The sequence below is a fragment of the Erinaceus europaeus genome, chromosome 3 (genome assembly GCF_950295315.1).
Source record: "Erinaceus europaeus chromosome 3, mEriEur2.1, whole genome shotgun sequence".
Taxonomy (NCBI): Eukaryota; Metazoa; Chordata; class Mammalia; order Eulipotyphla; family Erinaceidae; genus Erinaceus; species Erinaceus europaeus.
This window is the reverse complement of record NC_080164.1, coordinates 93854380-93881355: the sequence shown is the minus strand read 5'-3', so window position 1 is coordinate 93881355 and position 26976 is coordinate 93854380. Positions and strand designations below refer to the sequence as shown.

Sequence of the window (26976 nt, the reverse complement as noted above, 5' to 3'; positions counted from 1 at the left end):
GTCTTGTGGAACAGCCCATACCTACTTTGGAAAAAGTGCACTGCCCCTAAGTGTAGCAATTTCTGTGTCTCACAGTCACTAGAAGCTAGGGGCTATGGATTTTAGTACTTAGGAAGAGTTCTACTGCTCTGTTTTTGTTCTCATAGATCAGTTTTGCTAACATGGTCTTGTAAGTGCACCCCTAAATAAATCTTCACTAAAGGATCATGTTAATATGTTGGGCAAAATAAACAACCTCCTCCAAACATAAACCCAACATGGAAAATGAAACCACAATGATTTTACCTTATAATATTAAAGTGGATCATTTCAAGAATAATTTGGGACAGATACAATTTTAAACTCTGAATTAGGAAAAATAATATTAGGATCATTTTTTCATTTTTAAAATTTTATTTGATAGGACAGTGACAGGAGAGGATGAAATAGTAAGGGAGAGAGAAAGAGAGACACCTGCAGCTCCACTGTTCATGAAGTGCATCCTTTGCCCCCTCCCCAATGTTACTGCAGGTAGGAACCAGGGACCTGAACCTGGGTCTATGTGCATAGTAACATGTGCACTCTGTAGGTGGGCCACCTGTCCTGGCCCCAAAGATTACTTTCTTTTTATTTTGATTTTTTTATTTTTATTTATTTGAATTTTTAAATTTTTTCCCCTTTTGTTGCCCTTGTTTATCGTCGTTGTTGTAGTTATTATTGTGGTTGTTACTGCTGTCGTTGTTGTTGGATAGGACAGAGAGAAATCAAGAGAGGAGGGGAAGAGAAAGATAGACACCTGCAGACCTGCTTTACCATCTGTGAAGCAAACTCCCTGCAGGTGGGGAGCTGGGGAGCTCAAACCAGAATCCTGATGCCGGTCTGTGTGCTTTCCGCCAGCCATGTACACTTAACCCACTACACCACCACTGGGCTCCCAAAGATTTTCTAAACCCATACTGACTTGCAACAGATATAACAGTGAACAATATGATAACCTAGACATTTTGAACAATCTAATTGCTTGTTTTTAAAAGTGAGGCATCAGTTACAGCTTTGCAAACTAAAGCAGAAGTAATTTACATTTCTGTTGAATACTTACTTGTTCACACACATATGCATGTATGCTGTATTTAGTGTATGCTGGCAGTATTTGATCACCAGAACTAAGTCTAGGGAAAGAAAGTGTGAAAATATTTTCCTTACTTTTAATAAGTACCTATATATGCTGATTCAAAACTAAGTACTAAGTAGTAGTAATAAAGTACTACCTAAGAAAAAATAATGGTACATAGGCTGAGTCTTTGATATGTTGATCCTCTTAAAAGCTTAGTCCAGGGAGAACAGAAGCAACAGGTGGCTATAACCAAATAATGCCAAAGGACATAAAATATGGTGATGCTGTGTATGATACAGCAAATCCTAACAAAGGGATTTTTCAAAGTTAACCTAATTGCCAAACAATGTGATTATAGCAATAACTATCTATTGTCTTCTTAAACCCTAAGACAGCAGGAACCTCCGGATTTCTCTATAGAGCCTATATTTCTCCCAGTACTGGAACCTCTAGGATGGGGCTCACTTTCCTGCAGGCTTCTCTCAATTCATACCAAATGATATTGCATCTACCGATCTCAACCTAATCAATGCAACAAGTACCACCTCAGCATGCTTCACTTCAGACTGTGTCCAGAGACGTCAGGCATGGAATGTCAACCCTTCAGCCTCATTACTCGGGTGAGACCTTTCCTTTCATGGTATTCTCTAATTCCATTCCAGGAGGTTCACTTCCTAACAAAGTCCCAAAACCTAGATATATAATAGGTCCCACAAGATAAAGTAAATGTTCACATGTATTCATAAAATAGGGCAAAATATATACCTAAAAGCAAAAATACACAATAGTCTATAGTGAGTCAGTATCAAGTTGATAATGAAATAGTATCTACTTAGACTTAGATACCTTCCTCACCTACTTCCTATTACAGTTCTCTCACTCACTCCAAAGCTAACCTTAGCAAAGCAAGGACTGCAAGGGAAAGAGACTGGCATACTTTAATGATGACTCTTTAGTCACTATCAGGGCACCCCATCAGCTGGGGCCCTATTCGGGGAGTCCTGAGATTCCCAAACAGACTTGATGGGCCTAGACCTCAAATAAATCCCTCTCTCCATTGTTACTGGTCATTTGTATCAGGAACAACACAATAGCCCCCTTTGTGGGCCCTGTAGGACCTTGCTCTCAACTTGGATCAACAATGGTAGAGGTGGTCCATCTTCCAAAGGGAGGATGGACAATATACTCTATGCTACACCTGAGGAAGATTGGTCGATATTGGGGCAGCATGGAATGATCCTACTCATGACCACAGAATTTGAGCTCAGATCTACAGGGATGCAGAGGTCACATAAGCTGATTATGGGCCCCAGATCGATGGGGTTTACAGTCAATAATATTATACCCTTTCCCATATTAGGGAGCTGGAATAGTGCAGATGAAGAGTTGGGGGGGGGATTCCTCTATTTTGTAGATAGCTAGTAGGCATATTTAAATTCCAAAGAGCCTGTGGCTATACTAGTCCCCCCCCCCTTTTCTTTTTGCCCCTAAGCCTGAAATCTGATATGCTGGTGGATCCAAGTTATTTTCTGGGGAGATGATGTCATGGATGGAAAAAGGACCAGAAAGCTGCATCAGGGAAGAGAGTAGCTCCCAAATACAGGAAAGGTGTATAAATATTGTTGATTGTAATAAAATTGTTCTCACCTGCTAATGATTGCACTATAAAGCATTAACTCCCTCAAGAACTAGAAACAATTTTTACAGAGTCAAGAATATTTATACACCTTTCCCATGTGTCAATACCCATGTTTAGTGGGGAAGCAATTACAGAAGCCAGACCTTCAACCTTCTGCATCCCCCAATGACCTTGGGTCCATACTCCCAGAGGGTTAAAGAATAGAAAAGCTAACAGGGGAGGGGATGGGATACAGAATTCTGGTGGTGGAAATTGTGCAAAGTTGTACCCCTCTTATCCTATGGTTTAGTCAATGTTTCGTTATTATAAACAAAAAATAATAAAAAGAAAAAAGAAAAAGAAAATATGGTCCACTTTTATTCCATAGAGAAAACCATTGTTCAATATTTCTTGAGTTTTTGTAGGCAAAGGAAGTGCTTTATGGTTTATATAGTGTTTTCTGTATTAGTATCTATTAAAACCATCATTTGTTGATTATTCATTATATTTTAACTTTACTGGTTTGGATATATATATATATATATATATATATATATATATACATATACATATATGTCATTCAAAATAGTTTTAATTTAACATATAAAGAATAGGGAAGCTTCCAATGGGAGGAATGTAACTCCACTGGTGAGAATTGTATGGAATTGTACCCCTCTTATTCCACAATCCTGTTGATCATTATTAAATCACTAATTAAAAATATATATATATATATATATATATATTCTTTCTGAATCTTGGTCCCTTGCTGTTTCTTCCCCTTCCCTCCCAAAATAAAGCTTTATAAATATAGCCACTTGCAAAGTAATGGTTCTCAATCCCAGCATAGCAATATGTTGTGTTCTGGAGCTACAGAATGTTAGCAGATGAAACCTTACTGTGCTGAATATATTACTGCTTGTTTTACAAAGGCCCATGTAATGTTGCTAAATAAAGAGCCTTGAAGTTGCTTCTGTGCCCAAGGTAGAAAGAGACAAAGACTATAATCCATAGCACTGATTACAGGAAATTAATTTTCTCTCTAGAGCCTACTGTAGAAACCGTCACTACCTGACAGACCAAAGGCAGCACTTTCTCTTTCTAATACAGTCACCTTTGCCACAGTCTACCAATTAGCTCAGCTGCTAACTTTCACTAAATGACAACTTTCTATTTGCTTATTGTGTGGAATGTTCTTTGACTGTGGTGTCTCAAAAGTTGAAAAGGGTGTATATTCTAATATTACCTAAAGAGTTTTCCACTAACTGGTGGAATGCTCTCATTTTAAACAGATTTGTTATTATCTTACTATGTCAGATACAAATGGGAAGAATGGAATTTTAACCCTCATCATTATAGCTCATGATATTAAGATAGATGGTAGGGGTGGGGTGGTGGCACACCTGGTTGAGCTCACATGTTACAAGTGCTCAAAGACTCAGGTTCAAGTTCCCGGTCCCCACCTGCAGGGGGAAAACTTCACAAGTGGTGAAGCACTGCTGTAGGTGTCTCTTTTCCTCTCTATCTAAAGGGAGGGCCCTTCCCTTTTGATTTCCGGCTGTCTCTATCCAATAACTAAATAAAGATAATAAATTTTTTAAAAACAATTAAAAAGATAGATGGTTTAATGTAATGCAGTTTTTTTTTAATAAAGGATTTTTTTCCAGTTAGGAATCGGTGCCGCAAATGGAATATCTTATGCAATAATTTCTATTTCATTAAATATATTTACATCTTAAAAACAACTGTATGCAGCACACTAACAGCAAACTGATGTTAAAATTAAAATAAGACTGAAAAGGCAAAGGAAAAGCCTCAAATATTTTCTCACCTGCCTCCAGGGTTATCAATGAGACTCAGCACCACCAATTCTGGAGTATACCACATCTGACAACTCTTTAAAAAAAATATTCCCCTTTATATTTTATTGGATATGACATAGAGAAATTTAGAGAGCAGGTGGGGGGAAAGAAAGGGCAAGAAAGAGATCCATGCAGACCTGCTTCATCACTTGAAGTGTCCCCCCTGCAGGTGGAGAATGGAGGCTGGAATCCTAGGTCCTTGTGCATAAGTCTTAAATCTCTCAATGCAGCCATACAGACATTTCATAAACAGGTCCTGGTAGGGATTGATTTTTTTTGGTCTTGTCTTCCCTTGTTTTGGGGCTTTACTGTTCCAAGTCCCTATTTCAAGTAGAAAGAATCAGAAGGGACTGGTGGCACAGCTGGTTGAGCATACACATTACAGTGCTCACTGATCTGGGTTCAAGCAGCAGGACCTCACTTGCAAGGGGGAAGCTTCATGAATGGTGAAGCAGGGCTGCAGGCTTCTCTCTCCCTCTCTATTTTTCCCTTCTCAATTTCTCTCTGTCTCTATCCAAAATAAATAAATAAAAATATTTTTTTTAAAAAAAGGAATCAGAGAGAGAGATAGGAAGAGAATAAGAGGAGAAAAGACACCACTGTACCCAATCTTCCTCCTTTACTATAGACAGGGGTTGAGGATGGAGCCTGGGTCTCAGGTATGGCAAAGCAGGAGCCCTCCTAGGTGAGCACAAAGGAAAATTCTTGTCTTTTTAAAAAATTTTTTGACAGCACTAGTCAAAATCCTAAGTCGTATAGAGGCCTAAAAATGACTTTCTGTGTCTCATGTACAAGTAAAGATTCTACTGGTCCTATAATTTTTTTTATCTTTATTTACTGGATAGAGACTGTCAGAAACCGAGATGGAAAGGGGAGATAAAAAGGAAGAGAGACAGAGAGACACCTGCAGCACTGTTTCACCACTTGTGAAACCTTCCCCCTACAGGTGGGGACCAGGGGCTCGAACCTGGGTCCTTGTGCATTGAAACATGTGCACTTAACCAGGTGTGCCACGACCTAGTCCCTGGTCCTATAATAATTTAAAAGAAATAACCTGCAAAAGTCTCAACCACTTAGTAAAGAAATATTTTTTCAGTTTTTGCTGATTCACCTGCAAGTTAGCAATGAACATGGGTAATGTTATAGGTCTGCTAGAAAATTCAGTTCCTTCCATATCTGATTGACTTTTTCTATTTATGTTTTGAATATTGATGTTCATAGCTATTTTTCCTAACTTTGTGCTTAGATTGGAAGTATTTATTTACACACTAGTGGGACAACTCTATGTGGTTTCAGTTATTAAATGGCATTAACAGTTTGTTTGGATGATCACTGAAAAATCTTCAAGAAAATTTCATACCAAATGAAGATACTATATAAACAGCTAAGGAAACTAAATGGTGGTGGAGCAAAGATGGCGGTTTGAAGACAAGGCCTGGCATATGCTCTGCAAGGAGGCTGCTTTAAGCCAGGGAATTTCGGGTGAGGGCAGAATTTCCAGGCCAGTGGTGGAGGAAGTATGCAGAAGAGGTCAAGGTGGAACCAAGACAGAACCATTATAACCCACCCTAATGCTGGCAAGCATAGAGCTGAAAAGGACAAAGGAGGCTTGGAGTTGTGAGTTTTATTTACTCTTTCCCTCTGCACTCCTCCACCCCTTCCAAGGCCAACCCCCAAGCCAGAGGGCCACCAGGGCCACAAGGTGGCCCTCCTGTAGAGTTAATGAGATTAGCAAGATTCCAAGCTCAGCAGGGGAACTTTTCCCAAACCAAGGTCCCATTCTCAACCCCACCCCCCCACCCCCCCACCCCCACCCCCTCCAAGGGGGCAGAAATTCTATTTATTTATATATTTATGTATTTATTTATTTATAAAATAGAAATATTGACAAGACCATAGGGTAAGAGGGGTACAACTCCACACAATTCTCACCACCAGAACTCTGTATCCCATTCCCTCCCCCTGATAACTTTCCTATTCTTTACCCCTCTGGGAGTATGGACCCAAGGTCATTGTGGGATGCAGAAGCTGGAAGGTCTGGCTTCTCTAATTGCTTCCCCACTGAATACAGGCATTGGCAGGTCTATCCATACTCCCAACCTGTCTCTCTCTTTCCCTAGTGGGGCAGGGTTCTAGGGATGCAGGGCTCCAGGACACACTGGTGGGGTTGTCTGCCCAGGGAAGTCAGGTTGGCATTGTGGTAGCATCTGGAACCTGGTGGCTGAAAAAGAGTTAAGATATAAAGCAGAACAAATTGTTGACTAGTCATGAAGGCAAGAATAATGCAGATGAAGATTTGGGGTCTCCAGTTTGGAAAAAGCTTGTAAGTTTATTTTAGGTATATTCTAAGGGGCACATGACTTTACTAGCTTTTGTCTGAGCCTGACATCTAATATGCAGGTGGACCCAAGTTATTGTCTGGGGAGATGGTGTTATAGTTGGAAAGGGGACTGGAATTCTATTTGAGTGGTTGACTTCCTGGACCAATTGCTGCCTCTGCTGGGGCTATGAGAATAATGCCCTTAGGTTTCCCTTGGGTCAATTTACCTATCTTTCCTTTTTGAGTTTGTTTGATAGTTACATCTTGTAATTTTTTTTTTTTTTTTTGCTTTGTTTAGGAAGGGGGGGTGAGGTTGTGTGCAGTCAATCTGGAATAGTTTAATCTGCAGGCTGATTGCTATGGGTATTATTATCAAATTTTTGTTATACTTTTTTTTTTTGCCTCCAGGGTTATTGCTGGGACTTGGCTCCTGCACTAAGAATCCGCTGCTCCTGAATGCTTTTTTTTTTCTTTTGTTGCCCTTGTTTATCATTGTTGTTATTATTGTTGTCATTGTTGTTGGATAGGACAGAGAGAAATTGAGAGAGGACAGGAAGACAGAGAGGGAGAGAAAGATAGACACCTGCAACCCCCCCCTGCAGGGGGGGGGGGGAGCCTGGGGCTTGAACTGGGATCCTTGTGCTGGTCCTTGTGCTTCACACCATGTGCCACCGCCCAGCCCCCCATTTTTATTTTTATCTAATCTCTCTCTCTCTCTCTCTCTTTTCCTGTTATCTGCCTTCCCTTCTCTTTGAGTTTACCAGAATAAGCTATTCTTGTTTTTCCATTGACTGATGATTGGATATGCTCTCTCTTGTAGGAGGAGTTTGTTTTTCTTTCTCTCTTTTCTCGTCTCTTCTTTTTCTTCCTCTCTGATTTGAAAAATCTTTTTTTTTTTTGGTTGTTGTTTTTTCTATATTCTCTTGTGCTTTTTTGTGATTTATCTTGTGGAAGAGGTCTGATTATAAGTGGCTTCTCTGTCTCTTCTTTTCTCCTTTCTTTTCTTTTCCACTATCTCTAGAATTTATAGTTGATTTTTGTAATTGTCTATTCTTGCTTTGTCTTTTGGGGGGGTGGACTTGTTTTTGTTCTTGTTTTTGTTTTGTTATTGGAGTGGAGATGTTGCTTGACTAACTTGTTTTCATTGAACTGCATTAAGCTTTGCTTTCGTTGCTATTGTATTTTCTGAGGTTTGTGATTTCGCTTCTGAAAGGAAATCAAAGGATTTTAATTTTGTTAAAATTGTATATAAAACATTTACATCACTGTAAATTAGGTGACATTTAATGAGATAAACTGCAAGGTTTACTTTGTTAAGTTTTGTCAGGAATCCTATATGCCAGATCTATGAATTTACTTTGTGTCATTAATACTGTGATTACTTAGATAGACATACATTGTTAGCACATCTATGTCATACCCTAAAACCATTTTATTTATATCACAGAATAATTTAGCACAGGAAATATATAGCAGGTGAGAAAGATAATATTCCAGTTTCTTGTCATAGTAAAAGCCAACAAAATTGTTGCCTGGCACAAACATTCTAAAAGCAAAATACTTTATATTTGAACTTATCCTCAAATGTTCTGAGGCAGTTATTTGAAGTCACCATAGCAGGATGAACAAACTGTCCTAAGAATATTATTTTTTGACAGTCCTTTGCACAGAATCTGTGAAAAAACATCATCTCTCCAAATAGAGGATAATTTAGATCCAGTTATAAATACCATGAGATGTCCAGTGGAGAAGCAATTACCCATAAAGTATTTTGGTCCATACTCTCAGAGAGATAAAGAACAGGGAAGTTTCCAATGGAGGGGAAGAGATATGGAATTCTGGGAGTGGGAAATATATGGAATCATAACCCAGTTATATTACAATCTTGTTAATCATTAAATCACTAATAAAATTTAAAAGTACATACATGTAAAACTTTGAGCTCAACAAAAACAAACACAAACTTTTAGCTCAACAACAAAAAACATGTGATCCAATGGAAAACAGACAAATGATCTAAATAGATACTTCTCTAAAAAAATGTTATGTTCTGAAGCAAGGAAGGGAAGGCAAAATACGGGTGAAACTTGGACTAGATGTGACCTGCTGGAGCAACATCTACGGTTCTGGGGTGGGGTTTGGGTGGGGGGATGGAGGAATTGCATAATAGTGGAGAAATTCAGCCAGTGGTGGGAGTGATGGGTAGACTTTCCTATCATGGAAAAAAGAGAAACTGCACCAATGTGGAAAACAACTGTCTTGTAAGTCATTATGTACCTAATAAAAGCATAAAAATATTCAATAAAACGATACACAGATGGCTCACAGACATACGACAAAAGTGTTCCACATCACTTATCAGAGAAATGCAAATTCAAATCACATTGAAAGAAATGGCAAAATAGCTAACTTTGTCATATTTGAACCCTGTACCCACTGCACTGAAGGAAGTTTTTATGCTGTGTTCTCTCTCTCTCTCTCTCCTCTATAGCTATCTGAGAAAACCATCCTGTTGTAGTGAAACCAAGAACAAAACACACTATACTACACTACATACTACATTACACTACACAACACAGGAAACAGTAGGTGTTGATGAGAATGTGGAGGAAAAAAGAAGTCTGGCACACTGCTAAGAATGCAAACAGCATGGAGAGCCCTTAAATAAAAAATAATAATACCACATGATCCATCAATACCACTCATATGCATATATCCAAAGGACACTAAGTCAGAGAGACACATGCTCCCCTATGTTCATAATTGCAATATTCACAACATTTAGGGAATGGATAAAGAAGTTAGGGATAAGTTTTCAATGGAATATTACTCTGATTTAAAAAGATTATACCTTTTACAATAAAATGGATGGAATGAGAGTTGATTGTGCTAAATAAAAAAGGAGGAGAAAGACAACTGCCAGATCATTTCACTTACATGTGGAACACACTGGAACAATCAGTAGTGGTAATACTAATTGAAAATACTCTTGATATATGCTTTTACAACACTGAACAAGAAGTGATGCTTAAATTCTGTATCCCAGCCATATAAATTGCAGTTTGGGTGGATGGTGGGAGCTTATATTTCCACTAGTAAGCTCACAAGGAAATAACCATGTCATCAGATGCTTTTCTTATCACTCAAACTGTCACTTTTATAAGATAATTCTGAATACTTGAATGAGCTGTTCTTTTTACCATAAGCTTATTATATTTATGTTGTTTCCAAAGTAAGCATTGCAGGGTGAGACTGTAGTTTCTAGGCATTTTTTTATTGCTGGTTTTATTTCTTCAATATAGACCATTAGTCTATGGGTACACCATCAACCGTGACCCTGTCACTCCATGAATGAAGAACTTCACTATATCTTGATGAAAATTCCTCCTTTGGGCCATAATAATAAAGAAACCCTACAGATGACCAAACTGTAGAAATATTAAAACAATGTGAAATATCAGTGCTAAATAATAGAATGTGAGTATGTACATCAGATTAGGAGGAGTATATAAAGGCTCATAAAATTCTATAAGGCTCAAGTTATATCATTTTGTTACCCAGAACTATTGGAGTATGGTCTCTTATAGTAATTCCCTAAAAATGATTAGGAAATAGATGTACTTCATTTTTTTCTTGCTAAAAATCTTTGACTAGTCCTTATGTCTTTATCATAGATTAAAGTACATGTAATCAATTCTAAATTTCTATCTGTACTCCATCAACACAATGAATATTTTGAAATGACCTTGTTAGATGAGGGTTCTATAGTATGCATTAATAGATGTGAAAGTTATTATAATTCTAGGCCAGCCTTGAAAATTGTTTCATATTTATTGGGGAAGATTTGATTTTTTCCAGTAACCAGTTTCATTAATACTGTGAAAAGAAAATTGGAATTGTAGACTCCTGGGGTGTTTGTGAATAGAGATTAGCAGTTTTTTCCCCCTCATCTCAAAAATACATATCAGGTTCATTATTCCCTCTGATTGTGTGTATGTATGTGTTTCAATATAACACAGGCCAGAAAGAAAAAAAAAACCTATGATGCAATCATTTAATAGATTGCATGCTTAAATACCACAGTGCAGAAAAACAGGTAGTTAATGAATATATGACATGTCCCAATTAGGACTCACATTGTAATATTTTTGAAAAGTGGTGGATGCCAGATATTTCAAATACCTCCTATTGTCCCTTCTCATCAACACTGTCCATGCTCTGTGCATTCTGAAATCCACTCCTACAAGCCAAAGACTTAAATGAGAACATGTAGGACACAAAAGGCCATAAAGAACTGGAGATACAGAAAGAATTGGGAAATAAGTGGTCCTTTACTCCCTGTCTAGCAGTTGGGATTAACATGTCCCTTTGCTATTTTCAAAGTCAAGGCTCTTCCATGAGTGCAAAGTGCAAGGACAAGCATAAGGATCCCGGTTCGAGCCCAAGGCTCCTCACCTGCAGGGGAGTTGCTTCACAGACGGTGAAGCAGGTCTGCAGGTATCTATCTTTCTCTCCCCCTCCTCTTTCCATTTCTCTCTGTCCTATCCAACAATAATGACATTAATAACTACAACAATAAAAACAACAAGGGCAATAAAAGGGAATAAATATTTTTTTAAAAAAGAAAAAGAAAAGAAAAAAAATGGCTGCCAGGAGCACTGGACTCATTACAGAGGCACTGAATCCCAACTCTGGTGACAACAGTAATAGTCATAATAATAACAATGCTAAGTAAATCAATAGCAAAAGAGAATTACAAGCATAGTATGATTTAACACATATTGGGGATGTAAAGACAAAACGCCAATCAACTAAGAAACCCTGAGACTCGATTATAGTGACTGGCTCATGGGGAGAAGGTTGTGTATAAAAGTGGGTAGAATATGTAGAGGGCAACAACTGGATGCTGGTAGGTGGTAACCAGACTGCTGGTAGACTACAGTCATCAAGATGTGAAGCTGGATACCTGAAAAATGTCAGTGTTGTAGACCAGTATTTACATACTTGAGATTAAGTATTTAGTTCTTCAGAAGTAAACATGTTATTTACTTATGACACCAGAAATTACTTCTGAACTAAGGTGAACTGCACTCACGTCACATTAATTCAAGTAATATATCTCCATTTATTTTGCCTAGATCTCCAAGTAACAAGCCACCTAAGTACAATGATTGAAGTTATTAAGTCATTTACAGTTAATAATGATCATGGCCTTCAGCTTAATTAATTTTGGCATTTTATTTATATCAACATAATATGAAATCCATAACATTACAAATCGCTGACAGACAACTTCAGGGCAGATAACTTGAATTCTTCTTCAGTTTCATAAGAGCTTTTGCAAAAGTATGTAGGGCACTTTCATTCTTATTACTATAAGAATATGAGATAGAAAGCTGGGTCAAATTTCCCATAATTGTCTGGTAGAAGGGAAGTCATAACTGAGGGGAAAAAAAACAGTTTTGGGAGTCGGGTGGTAGTGCAGTGGGTTAAGCGCAGGTGGCGCTAAGCACAAGCACCAGCATAAGGATCCTTGTTCAAGCCCCTGGCTCCCCACCAGCAGGGGAGTCGCTTCATAAGAGATGAAGCAGGTCTTCAGGTATCTGTCTTCCTCTCCCCTTCAGTCTTCCCTTCCTCTCTCCATTTCTCTCTGTCCTATCCAACAACAACAACATCAATAATAACTACAACAATAAAACAACAGGAGCAACAAAAAGGAATAAAGAAAAAAAAACAGTTTTAAAACTAGGAAACCTGGAAGGTGTGTATATGTTTCCCATCAAAATGTACTATACTACCAAAAAAAAAAAAAAAAAAAAAAAAAAAAGAAAGAAAAGAAAGAAAGAAAGACTGCATCTTGTAGGTGACACTGATTTCTAATTCATTTAAACTTTCTGAAAATGAAATAACTTCACTTTCTGGGATCTCATTAACTAGATACACAGAAATACATCTACCCAGCAATCACTTTTTGCACATAAAGTTAAAAACTCTTTACAGAAAATTCTGTCCTATCCAATCCTAAATACTGATATTTGGAGGGGAGGGGGTCTGTTTTGTAGAAAGCCTAAGATGACTTCATGAAAACAATTATAGAAATGCAAAATGTTTATTTGTGTGTACATGTGCACACAGAGAAGAATATGGTAGCACAACTAGTTATCTGAGAGAAGGGATTAATTCTTCCCCCCTTACAAATTACAGGAGCATATTAGGTAGGTCAACAAATGTGAAAGTGCTCAGAGAAGAATGAAATGCTATGAGGAAGCAATAATGGTTCCATTTTTTTCTCCAAGCCTTCTACACACAAAAATATTGAGTCATCAGCAGTCCCAACAATTAGATAATTCTGTTATATGTACATTATGCCATGGCTCAATCAGTTGTGGCAGTGATGACCAAAGACATTATCTCTGCAGGGGTCACTGCTTTTAGGGACTCCCCATTCATGAAAGGAGGGCCTGTGAATTGAGGGGGCAAACTGGTTATTTACATTGCAGGACATGCTGTTTCAGGTTATTAACTGTCTTTGTAGCAAGGCAAGCTCATTTCTGTCTATGTGTGAAATATTTTTATGGATCAGAGCTCTTGGGTTCCTATGTTTAGAATGAATTAGATTTCACTGTCTTTCAAAATTACATTGCAGTTTATATATTTAGGTGTCATAGAAAGAAGGCCACTAGCAATCACAGACTTATTATTTTGATAAGGCTTACTATTTTGAAAAATAATAACCCTTTTGATTAGTTTTAGAGTTCATTTCCAAAACTGTTAGGTTGAATCATTACTTCCTCCTTTCTTTCCTATTCTTGAGAGATCTACTCAGGATGAAATCCAGAGTAGTAATGGCTGGATGATGGCATGCTCCTCGACAGAGTTCCTGTGCAGCCTTTTCCCAGGCACCCTGCTCATTCTGGGTAATGGGGCAGGTACAGTTTTCATGTATTAAAACTGAATCTAAGGACTAGTTGGTGGCACCCCCAGTCAGGCACACACAATGCAATGTAGGAGGATCTGGATTCAAGTCCCAGTTCTGGGGAGGGGAGTGTGTGTATGTGGCGGGGGAGGGGGAAGGAGACACTTCCTGAGCCATGCAGGCTTTTTCTTTCTCTCCTCCCCAAATGTATTTCTGTCCTATCATATAATAATTTAGAAAGATAATAAAAAGAACAATTGGTCACTCGGAGCTATGGTTTCATTATACAGACACAGAGGGATGCATTGGATCGACCTTCTCGTGGTGCATCCCGTGAGTACCCATTTATTGGGGAAACTGAGGATCCTTCCTAGCCGACTGAATCCACATGGATCCCAGTCACTTTCAAAGCCAGCAACAAGCAGACATCAGGCTCAACCTGACGCTGTTGACTGGCTATGGAAGAAGGGCAAACGCTAGAAGAAGAAGAACAGACACAGAACCCCAGTGATAACCCTGGTAGCAATAAAAAAAAAATAAAGAAAATATAAAGGAAAAATACTAGGTCTATTTACTTTGAGTGATCAACTTTATATTCCTGTCATGAAGCTATTGCTATCTCAATTTTCTTTTGTTGGGAAAAGATCACATTCTGTTTGGTGAAAGTGCAATAACTGAGGTGAAAGATTAGTTAGCCTCCCCACTGAGACAGGCATGTTTCCCCATTAGAGACAAGCAAATTAATCCTAGAATTGGGAACAGATGATGATCCATCAGAGGGAGTGTGGAAGCCGGTGCCATTATGTCATGTGGCTTAGGCTGCCCCTGAATATGTCAGAAGAGAGACCAAATAGAGTTAAAAGCCGGCAGAGAAGCTAATCATTTCTTTTCTCAAAAGTTCATTGGGGCAGAGGCCTATATATTTTTTTCCTTCCAAAATTAAGAACAGGAGATAATATATTGACTCTCCCTCTGAACAATCTAAATTTATCCAACTGAAGCACAGCTCTTTTTTCATTTTCTTATTTATTTCTTTATTATATTTTTTAAAATTTCTCTATTGGGGAATTACACAGGTCTTGTTTGACTAGTTTCAAAGTGGTTACTGAGAAAAGGTTTAGGTTCACAGAATTGTAAAGTGTTTTCAGTTTTTTTAATGATAATATGACAATAAGAACAACCCCCCCCCCTGTTTTTAGCCGATCTTGGATGGACCTTGAAAAAATCATGTTAAGTGAAATAAGTCAGAAACAGAAGGATGAATATGGGATGATCTCACTCTCAGGCAGAAGTTGAAAAACAAGCTCATAAAAGAAAACACAAGTAGAACCTGAAATGGACTTGGCATATTGCACCAAAGTAAAAGACTCTGGGGGGGGGGGGGTTGGAGAGAATACAGATCCAAGAAGGATGACAGAGGACCTGGTGTGGGTTGTATTGTTATATGGGAAACTGGGGAATGTTATGCATGTACAAACTATTGTATTTACTGTTGAATGTAAAACATTAATTCCCCGATAAAGAAATTAAAAAAAAAAGAATATCCCCCCCTCTTAGGGAAATGTATTTATTTCCATTTATGATAGGGTTTATGGCTTGGCTAGTCTACTAGTAACTACTAATCAAAGTTACTAATGGGCTGGTGAAGTAACTCACTTGGATGCTGTGCTATATAAGTTTTAAGACTAAACTTATATAGATCACCAAAAAATGTATTGTGCAATTATTCATGACTAGAGATGTCTGCTACTTATTGTGGAAAGGTTCTGTATTGAGAGCAACACACTTTTTTTTTTTTTTTGCAAACTTTCAAGTAAATGTTTAACTTAATAGAAAAATAAGTTCTTGTCTACGGCCATACCACCCTGAACACGCCCGATCTCGTCTGATCTCGGAAGAAAAATAAGTTCTTGCAAAGTTACTGTTACAAGTAGTCAAGTTGGCTGGAGCATTTGAACAGAGCCCTTTCTAAGTAACATAAAAAGTGCTGTGCTCGTTTTTCAGTCTGATCAATTCTGTGTGACTTAGGAGGACTCTCCTTACTGGGTACAACAGTACATCCAACTTCTCAACAGTAACACTAGTCCAACCTTTCAACAGTAACACTAGTAGAAGTGTGCTCTTCACTCATCAGCAGGCTTATCATAGTTGTTTTATGCTTTGTATGTGCCAACAAACACTCTGCTTAGCCCTTTCTTTCTATATCATAAAAACCCTGTTCTCCTTTCTAACTGATTTTGAAATTGAGCCTCAAAGACAATTAGTGACTACTCCAAGATCAGGAAAAGCTGTAACTGAAATAGATCTGACTCTCAAGATAGGCCATTACTAATAATCTGTTGTATATCACAATCCTTACAAAATACTTCTAAGAGCATTTCTAAGATGTGACAATGATCCAGTCCATTATACTGTTTTAAAATACTCCTCAAACCACAGAAAGTTCAAACTAGTTCACTTCAACTAAAAATTGCTGTGCTCTGGAAGCAAGCAAATAAAAAAAAAAACCACATTTTATTTACTGTTTTGTTTTCTGATCTGGGAGGAACTGAGTTTGGTGAATGGAATTGTTATCTGCAAAGCTGATATCCCTGATTAAAAAAAATTGATATTCCCAATTAAATTGACCAAATTTTTTACAGATTGATTTCTCCTATAAAGCCCTGACCTCCCTTTCCTTAGAACTTCAGAAAACTTAAAATTTCAAATTACTCCTTAGAACTATGGATATGGTAACATATTTAAAAGAAAGAAAAAAAAAGAAGAAACAAAAAAAACAAAGAGGGCTCTTTGCTCCAAAGTGTGAAATTACCTCATAAAGCTAGTCGAAGAAGATAGTTATAAAGATTATCAACTAAGGGGCCAGGTAGTAGCATAACCAGTAAAGCACAGCTGTTACCATGCTTTAGGACCTGGGTTCAAACCCCAATACCCACCTGCAGGGGAGAAACCATGAGTTGTGGAGCAGTACTATAGGTATCTCTCTGTCTCTCTGGGAGTGGTGGATTCTTTGTGCAGCCCCTGAGGCCCAGGGATTACCTGGGTGGCACAAGTAAACAAACAATTAAACAAATAAATCTCACTATTCCTCTCACTGAAGCCAGTTAGCAAATATACATGGTCATTGGTCTCTTTACTTTTGCTCTTAAAAATTCTCTAGTGCTTGTTTGTTTGCTTTTGTTTCCCAAGGAGCCATGTTCAAGTTTACTTGGGGCCTCCTTTATTGCGACAGCTTTTTTCTTTAATCTTTAAAAATAATTATTATATCTAGTTATAGTCAGAAATTGAGAGGGGAGGGGGAGATAGAAAGAGCAATAGTCCTGCTTCACCATTTGCAAAGCTACCCCCTGCAGATAGGGACCTCAAACCTGGGTGCATTGTAACATGTGCACTCAACCAGGTGTGCCACCACTCGGCCCTGCAATATATATATTTTTTAATTCATAAAACTGTATTGAGGTAACCTTGGCTTATAACATTATTGTAACAGTGTTGAATAAAATCTTCTTGTCTACTTAATTTTGTTCAGAATGACTTGGTTTTCACATTATTGCTCAGAATCTTTTCTGAGGATCAAAGTAAGGGCAAATGGGATCCAATGCCTTCTTTCTGTTTTACTCATTCAGCATTCATTTACATTTCAACTTTCCAAAAAAAATAAACTTGCAACGAGAAAGCAGTTCCTCCACCTGCATTTGTACCTTGAAAGCCAGAGAACCCCTCAGCGCCCAAACTGCAGCCATCTAGTCCTGTGCATGCATGATCAGCGGGAACTGTGGCACGGATTCTGACCCTGTCCTCAGAGGAAGCATACTAGGTGTTTCTAAAAATGGAATGCTCATTACTGCTGTTTATCTGGCTCCAGCTCAAAATCCTCCATTTTAACAGCAAATGTGTTGGCGATTATGAGTTAATTAAACTTGCTTTTGAATAATTCCTTAAGAAATATCCCAAATTTAAATGCAGCACAAAATTATCTTCTAATCAAGTTCTCAAAATGCGATCTAATAGGTGATGTATGACTTTAAATGATTGTGATTACTTATTTAATGAAAAAAAAAATACCTTGTTCAATATACATATCGTTACTCCTAATATGGTTAATGGTATCAGCTTTATAGAAATCCTTTGATCTTTTCTTAAAATAGCACACTGGAAAGCCACTCAAAATTACATGGTAATTGCAGCACATTTAGCCTAATGAATACTAATACATGTAAAGGACCTTTTGCCATAAAATTTAAATTTATGCCAGCAATGGAATTAAGTGAGCATTAAAAAAAAATTTTATATGTGTTAGTTTCCTGAATTCTAGAACAGCCTTCTGCATTCCAAGAAATTAAACCTAATTTCTCTGAATCTCTGTGGTTAAAAAAAAAATGCATGACTTTCACAAAATAGTATTTGTTAAGTACTATGAACAACTATGAACAAAGAAGAATTCTTTACTAAATACTAGTCATTAATGTGACTACCACTTCTCATATAACTTGCACACTTATCAATCTGATCCAATAATTGTTTCTTGAGTACCTGTATTGGTAAACTCACTCTCTCACTGGTTCAACTAATAGATTGCCAGAAAAATAGATGGTCCTTCTCAGCTCTTCTTAACTACTAAGATTTTATTTTGAATCAGAAGAGTTTTTTTTTTCATGTCTGACAATGGTGTTTAATTGACTTGAATGTAATTCAGTATTCTGTGAACTGCTTTCACCACCACACATATACCCAAAGAGATTAAGCAAGTTATTCTTAGCATTACAAACTTTTTTTCAAAAAAGGGCTCAGAGGAAACAGGAACCTAGTCCTATTCTTTTTGTAATAAATGACAACTGAGAGGAGTCGAGAGGTAACACAGTGGGTTAAGTGCAGGTGGCACAAAGCAGAAGGACCAGTGTGAGGATCCCTGTTCAAACCCCCGGCTTCCCACCTGCAGGGGGTTCGCTTCACAGGCAGTGAAGCAGGTCTGCAGGTGTCTATCTTTCTCTCCACCTCTTTGTCTTCCCCTCCTCTCTCCATTTCTCTCTGTCCTATCTAAAAACAATGAGATCAATAACAACAACAACAATAACTACAACAATAATGAAAAACAACAGGGGCAACAAAAGGGAAAATAAATAAATAAATATTTAAAAAATTGACAACTGAGTCTTCTATAGAAGAGGACCTTACTTTTTTTTTTTTTTTCCAGAGCACTGCTTAGCTCTGGCTTATGGTGGTTCAGGGGACTGAACTTTGGATTTTGGAGCCTCAGGCATAAGAGTTTTTTGCATAACCATTGTGCTATCTACCCCTGCCTAAGGACCTTACAATTTTGATGCACCAACAGAATTAGGACTGACCTTAGTAATTTTGTGGGTTTGCAGTGCTGCCATTCTGTTCATGTACTAAGTGAATCTAAAACACAAGATTTTACATAAATGTTTTATTAAATGTATGTTCATGTAAAATAGTGTTGGGAGACATGTATATGTATGTAACTAAGAGTACTAATGGCAAATATTCAAATAGCACCCAGGAGCAAGGTACTGTTAGACAAAATGCTTTATATACATTAGCTCACTTAATCTATCACATATCCAGACTGAAGAGAATGCACACAAAATGTAAACATTCTTCTGAGGAAAAAAAAAAGAAACAAAGAAAAAGAAAAATGAAAAAAAAAATAGTGTAAAGAAGAAAATCATCGACTTGCCCCATGCCCAGAGAGTTGGAGCCAAACACTTTGGTGCAAAGATGGTCTGTGACCTAGTCAATAATGACTTCTTCAGATTAGCACCTATCAACTATGAGCTGGGGCTCCATCAGCCCTCACAAATTGCTCAGATACCCTCTTGTATTCTAAAACACTGTTTATACTTGAAGTTGTCACTCAATACTGATCAGGTAGCAGGAAAGGGTAACTGGAATCAAGTGTAATTGAATTTCATGTGTTTCCACCGGGGGGGGGGGGGAGCGGGTGTTCCTGCTCTAGTCTCAACACGTACAGTTCCCATGAGGAGGACAGCATGGCCTCATCAGTTACCCACCAATTTTCAGTCAGGGAAAAGTAATGGCACTATGTAAAAAGGGAGAAATAGCTTGACTATATAACTGGGAAAAAAGAAAAGCTGCCATTTATAGTCTACTCTATGCCAGACGTTACAGCAGGTGCTTACTATACATCAGATATCACCTGCTAGAGATGATATTTTAATGTTAAATATCAAGAATCTGATAATAATAAACAAGAACTAAAAAAAAAAAAACACACACACAGCACACAGGTAAAAAAAAATTTTTTTTTTCCTTTGTAGAATGTAATTGAAGGTGCAGACTCTATTTTGGATCTAAGACCTAAACAGAACAGTGGGTACACAGTAGGACTCAACAACACTAGGTCAGTGGTGAAGCTGACAGGCCCACAAAAAACAACCCATTCATCAAGAGCTCTAGGTAGATCCCAGGAATGTAACTTAAGAAAACAAAAACTCTGACAAAAAATATTTATGTACAGTTATGCTCACTGCAAAACAACTTACAACAGCCAAGATTTGGAAACAACCCAAGTAACTAACAACAGATGAATATATAAAGTGCTGTGCATGCAAGTACACATACATGGAGTCTACATATTATACATGTACTTTCATATGTAAAATATGTGATATGTATTCTATATATAAATATACCCCATATAGAAATGTATTTTCCACACACTCTCTTTCCCTCTCTCCACCCTCCCCCTCTCTATATATCATATACACACTGGAATACTTCTCATCTGTGAGGAAATATAAGAGCTTACTTGCCTTTTGCTACAACAGAGATAGAACTGGAGGGTATCATTCACACTGAAAAAAACCGAGAAGAAGAAAAACTAACTGAATGATCTCCCTTATATATGGGATCTAGAGAAACAAAGCACAGAAATTGATGGATATCATCTGAGGTTAACAAGAGAGAGGGGACAAGGGCCCCAAAGTTTTGTGGTGGAGAGAGACTGGTCCTCTGCTGGTAGGTGAGGTATTGTAACATATATTTTGATGAGATGTGAAATGTACTCCTCAAATATTAGCAAAACAGTCTTTCAGAAATAAATGAATAGACAAACAAATATAGTAAAAAAAAAAATCCAACTGGCATAAAAATAAACTATAAAAGGAAGCTAACAAAAAGTTATTTCTCACTTCAATCTCCACAACTTTTCTTAAATATTTTTATTTATTTATTATTGGATAGAGACAGGTGTGCTACTGTCTGCCCCCCCCTTTAAAATAGAGACTGGGAGAAATTGAGAGCAGGTGGGAAGATAAAAAGAGAGAGGCCCGCCCCACTAGGGAAAGAGATAGGCTGGGACTATGGATTGACCTGTCAATGTCCATGTTCAGCAGGGAAGCAATTACAGAAGCCAGACCTTCCAGCTTCTGCATCCCACAATGACCTTGGGTCCATACTCCCAGAGGCATAAAGAATAGGAAAGCTATCTGGGGAGGGGATGGGATACATAGTTCTGGTGGTGAGAATTGTGTGGAGTTGTAACCATCTTATTCTATGGATTAGTCAATGTTTCATTTTTATAAATAAAAAAAATTAAAAACAGAGAGAGAGGGAGGGAGAGAGGGAAGAGAGAGAGAGAGAGAGAGAGAGAGAGATCTTTAGCACTGCTTCTCCACTCTTGAAGCTCCCCTCCTCTCCGTGAGTGGAGATTGGAGAGACTTGAATCCAGGTTCCTGAGACTAATAATGTATATATTCTACTGGGTGCACCACCACACAGCCTCCTTTTTTTTTTAAATTATTATTGGTGATTTAATAATGATTGACACGATTGTGGGGTAAGAGGGGTACAATTCCATACAATTCCCACCAACAGAGTACCACATCCTGTCCCTTCCATTGGAAGCTTCCTTATTCTTTATCCCTCTGGGAGTATGGACGAAAGATCTTTATGAGGAGCAGAAGGTTGTAGTTCTGGCTTATGTAATTGCTTCTTAGCTGGACATGGGTGTTGACAGGTGGATCCATACCCCCAGCTTTTTTCTATCTTTCCCTAGTGGGGTAGGGCTCATGCAAGAGTATTTCAGAGAAGACCATAAACAAGAAAAGAAAGGGAGGAGAAAGAAGAAATTTGAGGGAGAAGACAGAGATAATGGAACTGATGCAATGAACTGAAAGAGCAGCAACTATTTTTGTAGTAACACAAAGTATATGAATGAAAACAAAACTCTGCATCTTGACAAAGGGGCCCAGGAAGGTATTATGAAGCTATCACACTGGTGATGGGCTGTGTTGTACTTGACTGAGTGCACAAGTTGCCAACTATAAGGACCAGGTTTAAGCCCCCCAGGAAGGAAGCCTCAACTTCAACTGCAGTGCTGCAGGTGTCTCTCTTTCTCTCTTCTTCTATAGCCTATCAAATAAAAGGGGAAAGATGGCTGCTGGGAGTGGTGGATTCACTGTGCAGTCAAGTTCCAGCAATAACCCTGGTGAAAATAAGAAAACAAGAGATTCTACCCTGACTTCTCTGGGCAGACGGCCTCACCAATATGTCCCGGAACCTCACCTCTCCAGAGCCCTACTCCACTAGGAAAAGACAGAAACAGGCTGGGGGTATTGATCAACCTATCAACACCCATGTCCAGTGGAGAAGTAATTACAGAAGCCAGGCCTTCCAGCTTCTGCATCCCACAAAGAATTTTGATCCATACACACAGAGGACTAAGTAATAGGGAAGTTTCCAATGGAGATGGGACATAGAATTCTGGTGGTGGGAACTGTAGGGAATTATACCCTTTGTTATCTTACAATCTTGCTATCCACTATTAAGTCACTAATAAATTTTTTTAAAAAAGAGAGAGAAAAAGAAAAAAAGTATATTTATCAAAATAAACAAAAAGAAGGAGTGTGGAGATCCACAAACTAGAAGAACAGAATTAATGGCCACAAGGTTACTGGAAATTATTTATAAGAGATGATTCTAAAAGCTGAAAAGTTTGTGAAATTACAGTCTGGCTAGCTCAATCCTACTCCTGCTATGAAAGTCCTTATAGGCATTCAGGAGTATAGTCAGCAAGAAGTGATATGCAGAAGGACACAGAAGATAGACATTCTGAACTGTTACTTATTAAAATCTCAGCTTGAGCAGATTTACATTAAAATGGTGTGTTTCACAGCAATACAAATTATTGTCTTGTGATCTGAAGTTCTGTAGTTCCAAGTGGAATCTGCAGATGGCATAAACTATTATTTATCTACCTCCCTCACTTTGTCAGCCTAAGAGAGAAAATTACTCAATCTGAAGAAGAAAAGTACTGCTTTACAAAGGAAACTAGAATGACTCTAATATTTGGTTATACTTAAAATCAAACCTAGGTGACGATTCACTGATTTTCAGGGTACATGACAGCATAGAAACAATACTGAAGCTTCTGTCAGTCATACTACATTACAATGAAGGTGAAGAAATTACACATATACTATTATTAAAATGAATCAACTTGAACTGTAGGGAGACATGGCAATACTTAAATATTTAGTAAATGTAGCAAGGGTTCTACCTGTTGTTTGGTTTACAATTCTTGTAATCCTATCACTTCTGGAAATCAGAAATATATTATTTAATATCACCTAATAAGAGAGTGAGTAATGGTTTTGTTTATTTGTTTGTTTAAGTAGATACGGCAAATAATTTTCCATAATGCAGTTCGATTTTTAAGCTTTACAACTTTATTATATGTGACCCTAGGAAAAGTCTCTTATACCATATACACAAATGTTATGTTGCAAGTTAATAAAATGCCTTGTGTGCTTTTCCCCACTATTTTTTTTTCTTTCTTTTTTAACCAGAGTATTAATCAACTCTGCCTTGTGGTGGTGCTGGGCATTGATTCTGAGATGTTTGGTGCCTCTTTATGCATAACCATTATGCTATCTACTCAGCCTCTCTATCAACTTGGTAGCTTTATTTTTTAATAGTAATAAAAATAGAAATTATTATTTTTACTAGATAGAGACAGAGGAGACAAAGAATGAAGGAAAACACAGCACTGAAACTTACTTCAATGCATGTGGGCCATGCTTGAACCTGGGCCATGCCATGACAAGGCAGTGCATTATCCAAGTCAGCTTTTGTACTGGCCCAACTCGATAGGTTTAAAAATACTGTTAGTACTTGATGGATGTTTTATCTTGAAGACAGCAAGACCTCTTATCTCAAATGAGGCATTGTTTGATAGTGTAGTTTTCTAGTTGCAGATGCAAGGCTTTTCTGAGCACTACAGCATGCAACAAAGATTTGCAAACAAGGAAAGTAAGAAAAAAAAGTCGACTAACCTAACCCACCTGAGCTCGGCTCACAGGGGTCAATGTCCTCGTCATCGCTGGGACACTCTGCTGAGGCCACAAGGATGTCATCTGTGGTCTGAAAAAAAAATCACATTTGATGGTTTTATTAAAAGTGACTTAACAGACCCTCTCACCTTTATCTGACTAATAACTGAAGCACCATTTGTGTTCCTCTGACCAGCAGAGAAATCAATTCAATATTTCCCTTTTCAAAAACCTGGAGCTTACATTTTCCAGCCAACTTTAGATCTCTCATGGAAATCTTCAAACATTTGTGGAAACCTGATTACAACTGGTTTTACATTGGGACACATAAATAGTGGTAGCCAACTAGTAAGTACTGATACATTCAGTTGTACAGAAAAGTCACCACAGCAACACAATAGAGGTTTAAGATAACATGGGAGAAAGAGATAATTTGAAATTTATTACAGCCTTGGAGTGCTACAATGCAAGCACCAGCTGGTTTTATGCAGTACGTATGCTTAGTTTCTTTAAAGCAAAACAGTTGTAACCTTTTATGTTCAGGACAAGAGATATTTTGATGAATCTGTGAGATATAGCTTGCCACTGTTAGGAGACACAAATTAAGTAGAAGATATCTTTCAATAATGGATAGGGTGCATTGGATCGACCTTCCCGTGGTGCATCCCGTGAGTACCCATTCATTGGGGAAACTGACGATCCTTCCTAGCCGACTGAATCCACATGGATCCCAGTCACTTTCAAAGCCAGCAACAAGCAGCTCCTGACAGCTTTCAAGCTGTTGGTCCTGCTCTTCCAGTCCTCCGACTTAATGTTGAGGGGCTGTCCTTTGCCAAACGTGTTCTTATTGGTCAACTGGCAATACAGCATCAGGCAGATGTTATCTGCCTACAAGAAACACATATAGCAGTCGATGAAGCTGCTCGATTCACCATCAGTGGATTCGATTTAATATGCTATAATCTCCATCCTAAACACGGCTGAGCCATCTACGCCAAATCGTGTCTTGCGGACGTTTACCATATGGCCTCTTCGACCTTCTACAACTCCATTACTATTGGAACTATTCAGCTCGTCAACGTATATAAGCCTCCCAGTGCCTCATGCGATAATGAGGTCCTGCCTAGCCCGAATCACCCAGCCGTTTACGTTGGAGACTTTAATAGTCATCACCAAGACTGGGGATATTCCTCCACTCGTGCTGATGGCTCTATCTTAGCGGACTGGGCTTCAGCGAATGACCTCTCCCTATTATACAATCCCAAACAGCCAGGCTCTTTTCACAGTGATAGATGGAATAAAGACTCGTCACCCGACCTGTGCTGGATTAGCACACTCAACGGCCAAGCCTTTCCCGCTACAAGACAAGTTCTCAAGATCTTCCCGCACAGTCATCACCACCCAGCTATCATCCACATTGGTCTCCAGCTCCCACTGATTCTGTGCTCGAAGAAACTAAGATGGAACTTTCAGAAAGCAAACTGGCGTCTGTTCAGTGATCTTACCAACAAATCTATTCCTGCAATTCCAATTAACTCTATCCCCTCTGAAGATTCCTACAGGCGCTTCTGCCAAGCCATCTTCAAAGCAGCTTCCCAAGCCATTCCTCATGGGAGACGTGCTAACTATACGCCTTGTCTTGATGCTGAATGCGAGCAACTACTAAAGCAGTATGATGAGTCGGGTGACCCAGATGTGGCTGACCATCTCATTGCCTCCCTGGATGCAGCACGCCAAGCCCACTGGCAACAACTCACGGAAAGTCTGAACTTCACCCACTCAAGTAGGAAGGCCTGGAAGCTTCTTCACAGTCTGGGTGCCGGTAGCCAACCCCCTCCCATCTCCCATCCTCCCGTATCTCCAAACTCAGTGGCCAGTCACCTAACTCAAGTTGGACGTGCTAAGATCGACCCAGTCTGGAAAAGAGAAATTTCCCACTAGTGGTCATCCCACTTCCGGTTATCTTGTCCATCTCCAAAACTCTCTCCCTTTACACTGTCTGAACTGGAAGACGCTTTGAAGAGGGTTAAACCGGGAACAGCTGCTGGCTATGATAACATCACCCCAGAACTCATTCTTAACCTGGGTCCCGCGGCAAAGAAGTGGCTCGCTTCATTCCTGTCCCACATCTTGGAATCTGAGTCTATGCCCAAAGTTTGGCATCGCGCGAAGATAATAGTGGTTTTGAAACCAAAGAAAGACTCAACACTGGCTGCCAGCTATAGACCAATTTCTCTCCTTTCCGTGTGCTACAAACTCCTTGAGAGGCTGCTTCTGTCACGTATTTCTCATCTTACAGAGAAATTCCTATCACCCACCCAAGCTGGTTTCCCCCCAGGAAGATCTACCTGTGAACAAGCCCTGGCACTCTCAACTTACATTGAAAATGGATTCCAGAAGAATTTAAAGATGGGTGCTGTCTTTGTTGATCTCACAGCAGCCTATGACAGGCACCGTGGTCTCCTAGTCAAGATCTCAAGATGCCTGCCTCCATGGGTGGCCAACACTATATCGTTTCTTCTCCAAAACAGAAGATTCCGGGTGCATCTAGGTGACAAGTCTAGCAGATGGAGACTTGTCTCAAGTGGCCTCCCCCAGGGCTCTGTTCTGGCTCCTACGCTATTTAATATTTACATCAATGACCTCCCAGAAACTTCTTCAAGGAAGTTCATCTACGCCGATGACATCTGCTGTGCAACTCAGGCATCAAAGTTCGACATCCTCGAGGAAACACTCACGAAAGACATGTCTCTGATATCTGATTACTGTAAAAAATGGCAACTAATCCCTAGCACTGCAAAAACGGTATCATCTGTTTTCCATCTACACCATGCCTCGGCCTCGCGTGAGCTTA

The 26976-nt window shown here is 38.7% G+C and overlaps 1 protein-coding gene across 40 annotated transcripts in view; it reads right to left on the bottom strand.

The window, feature by feature from the left end:
• NRXN1 (neurexin 1) overlaps nt 1–26976 on the bottom strand; it is a 1383669-nt gene that overhangs the window by 3603 nt on the left and 1353090 nt on the right. For 24 of the 40 annotated variants that reach the window (XM_060187660.1, XM_060187675.1, XM_060187680.1 and 21 more), the window contains one exon: nt 24126–24213. In XM_060187660.1, the coding sequence (XP_060043643.1) occupies nt 24126–24213 (88 nt within the window). The remainder of the gene's footprint in view (nt 1–24125; nt 24214–26976) is intronic. The other 16 variants (XM_060187677.1, XM_060187662.1, XM_060187685.1 and 13 more) reach the window with 1 other exon arrangement.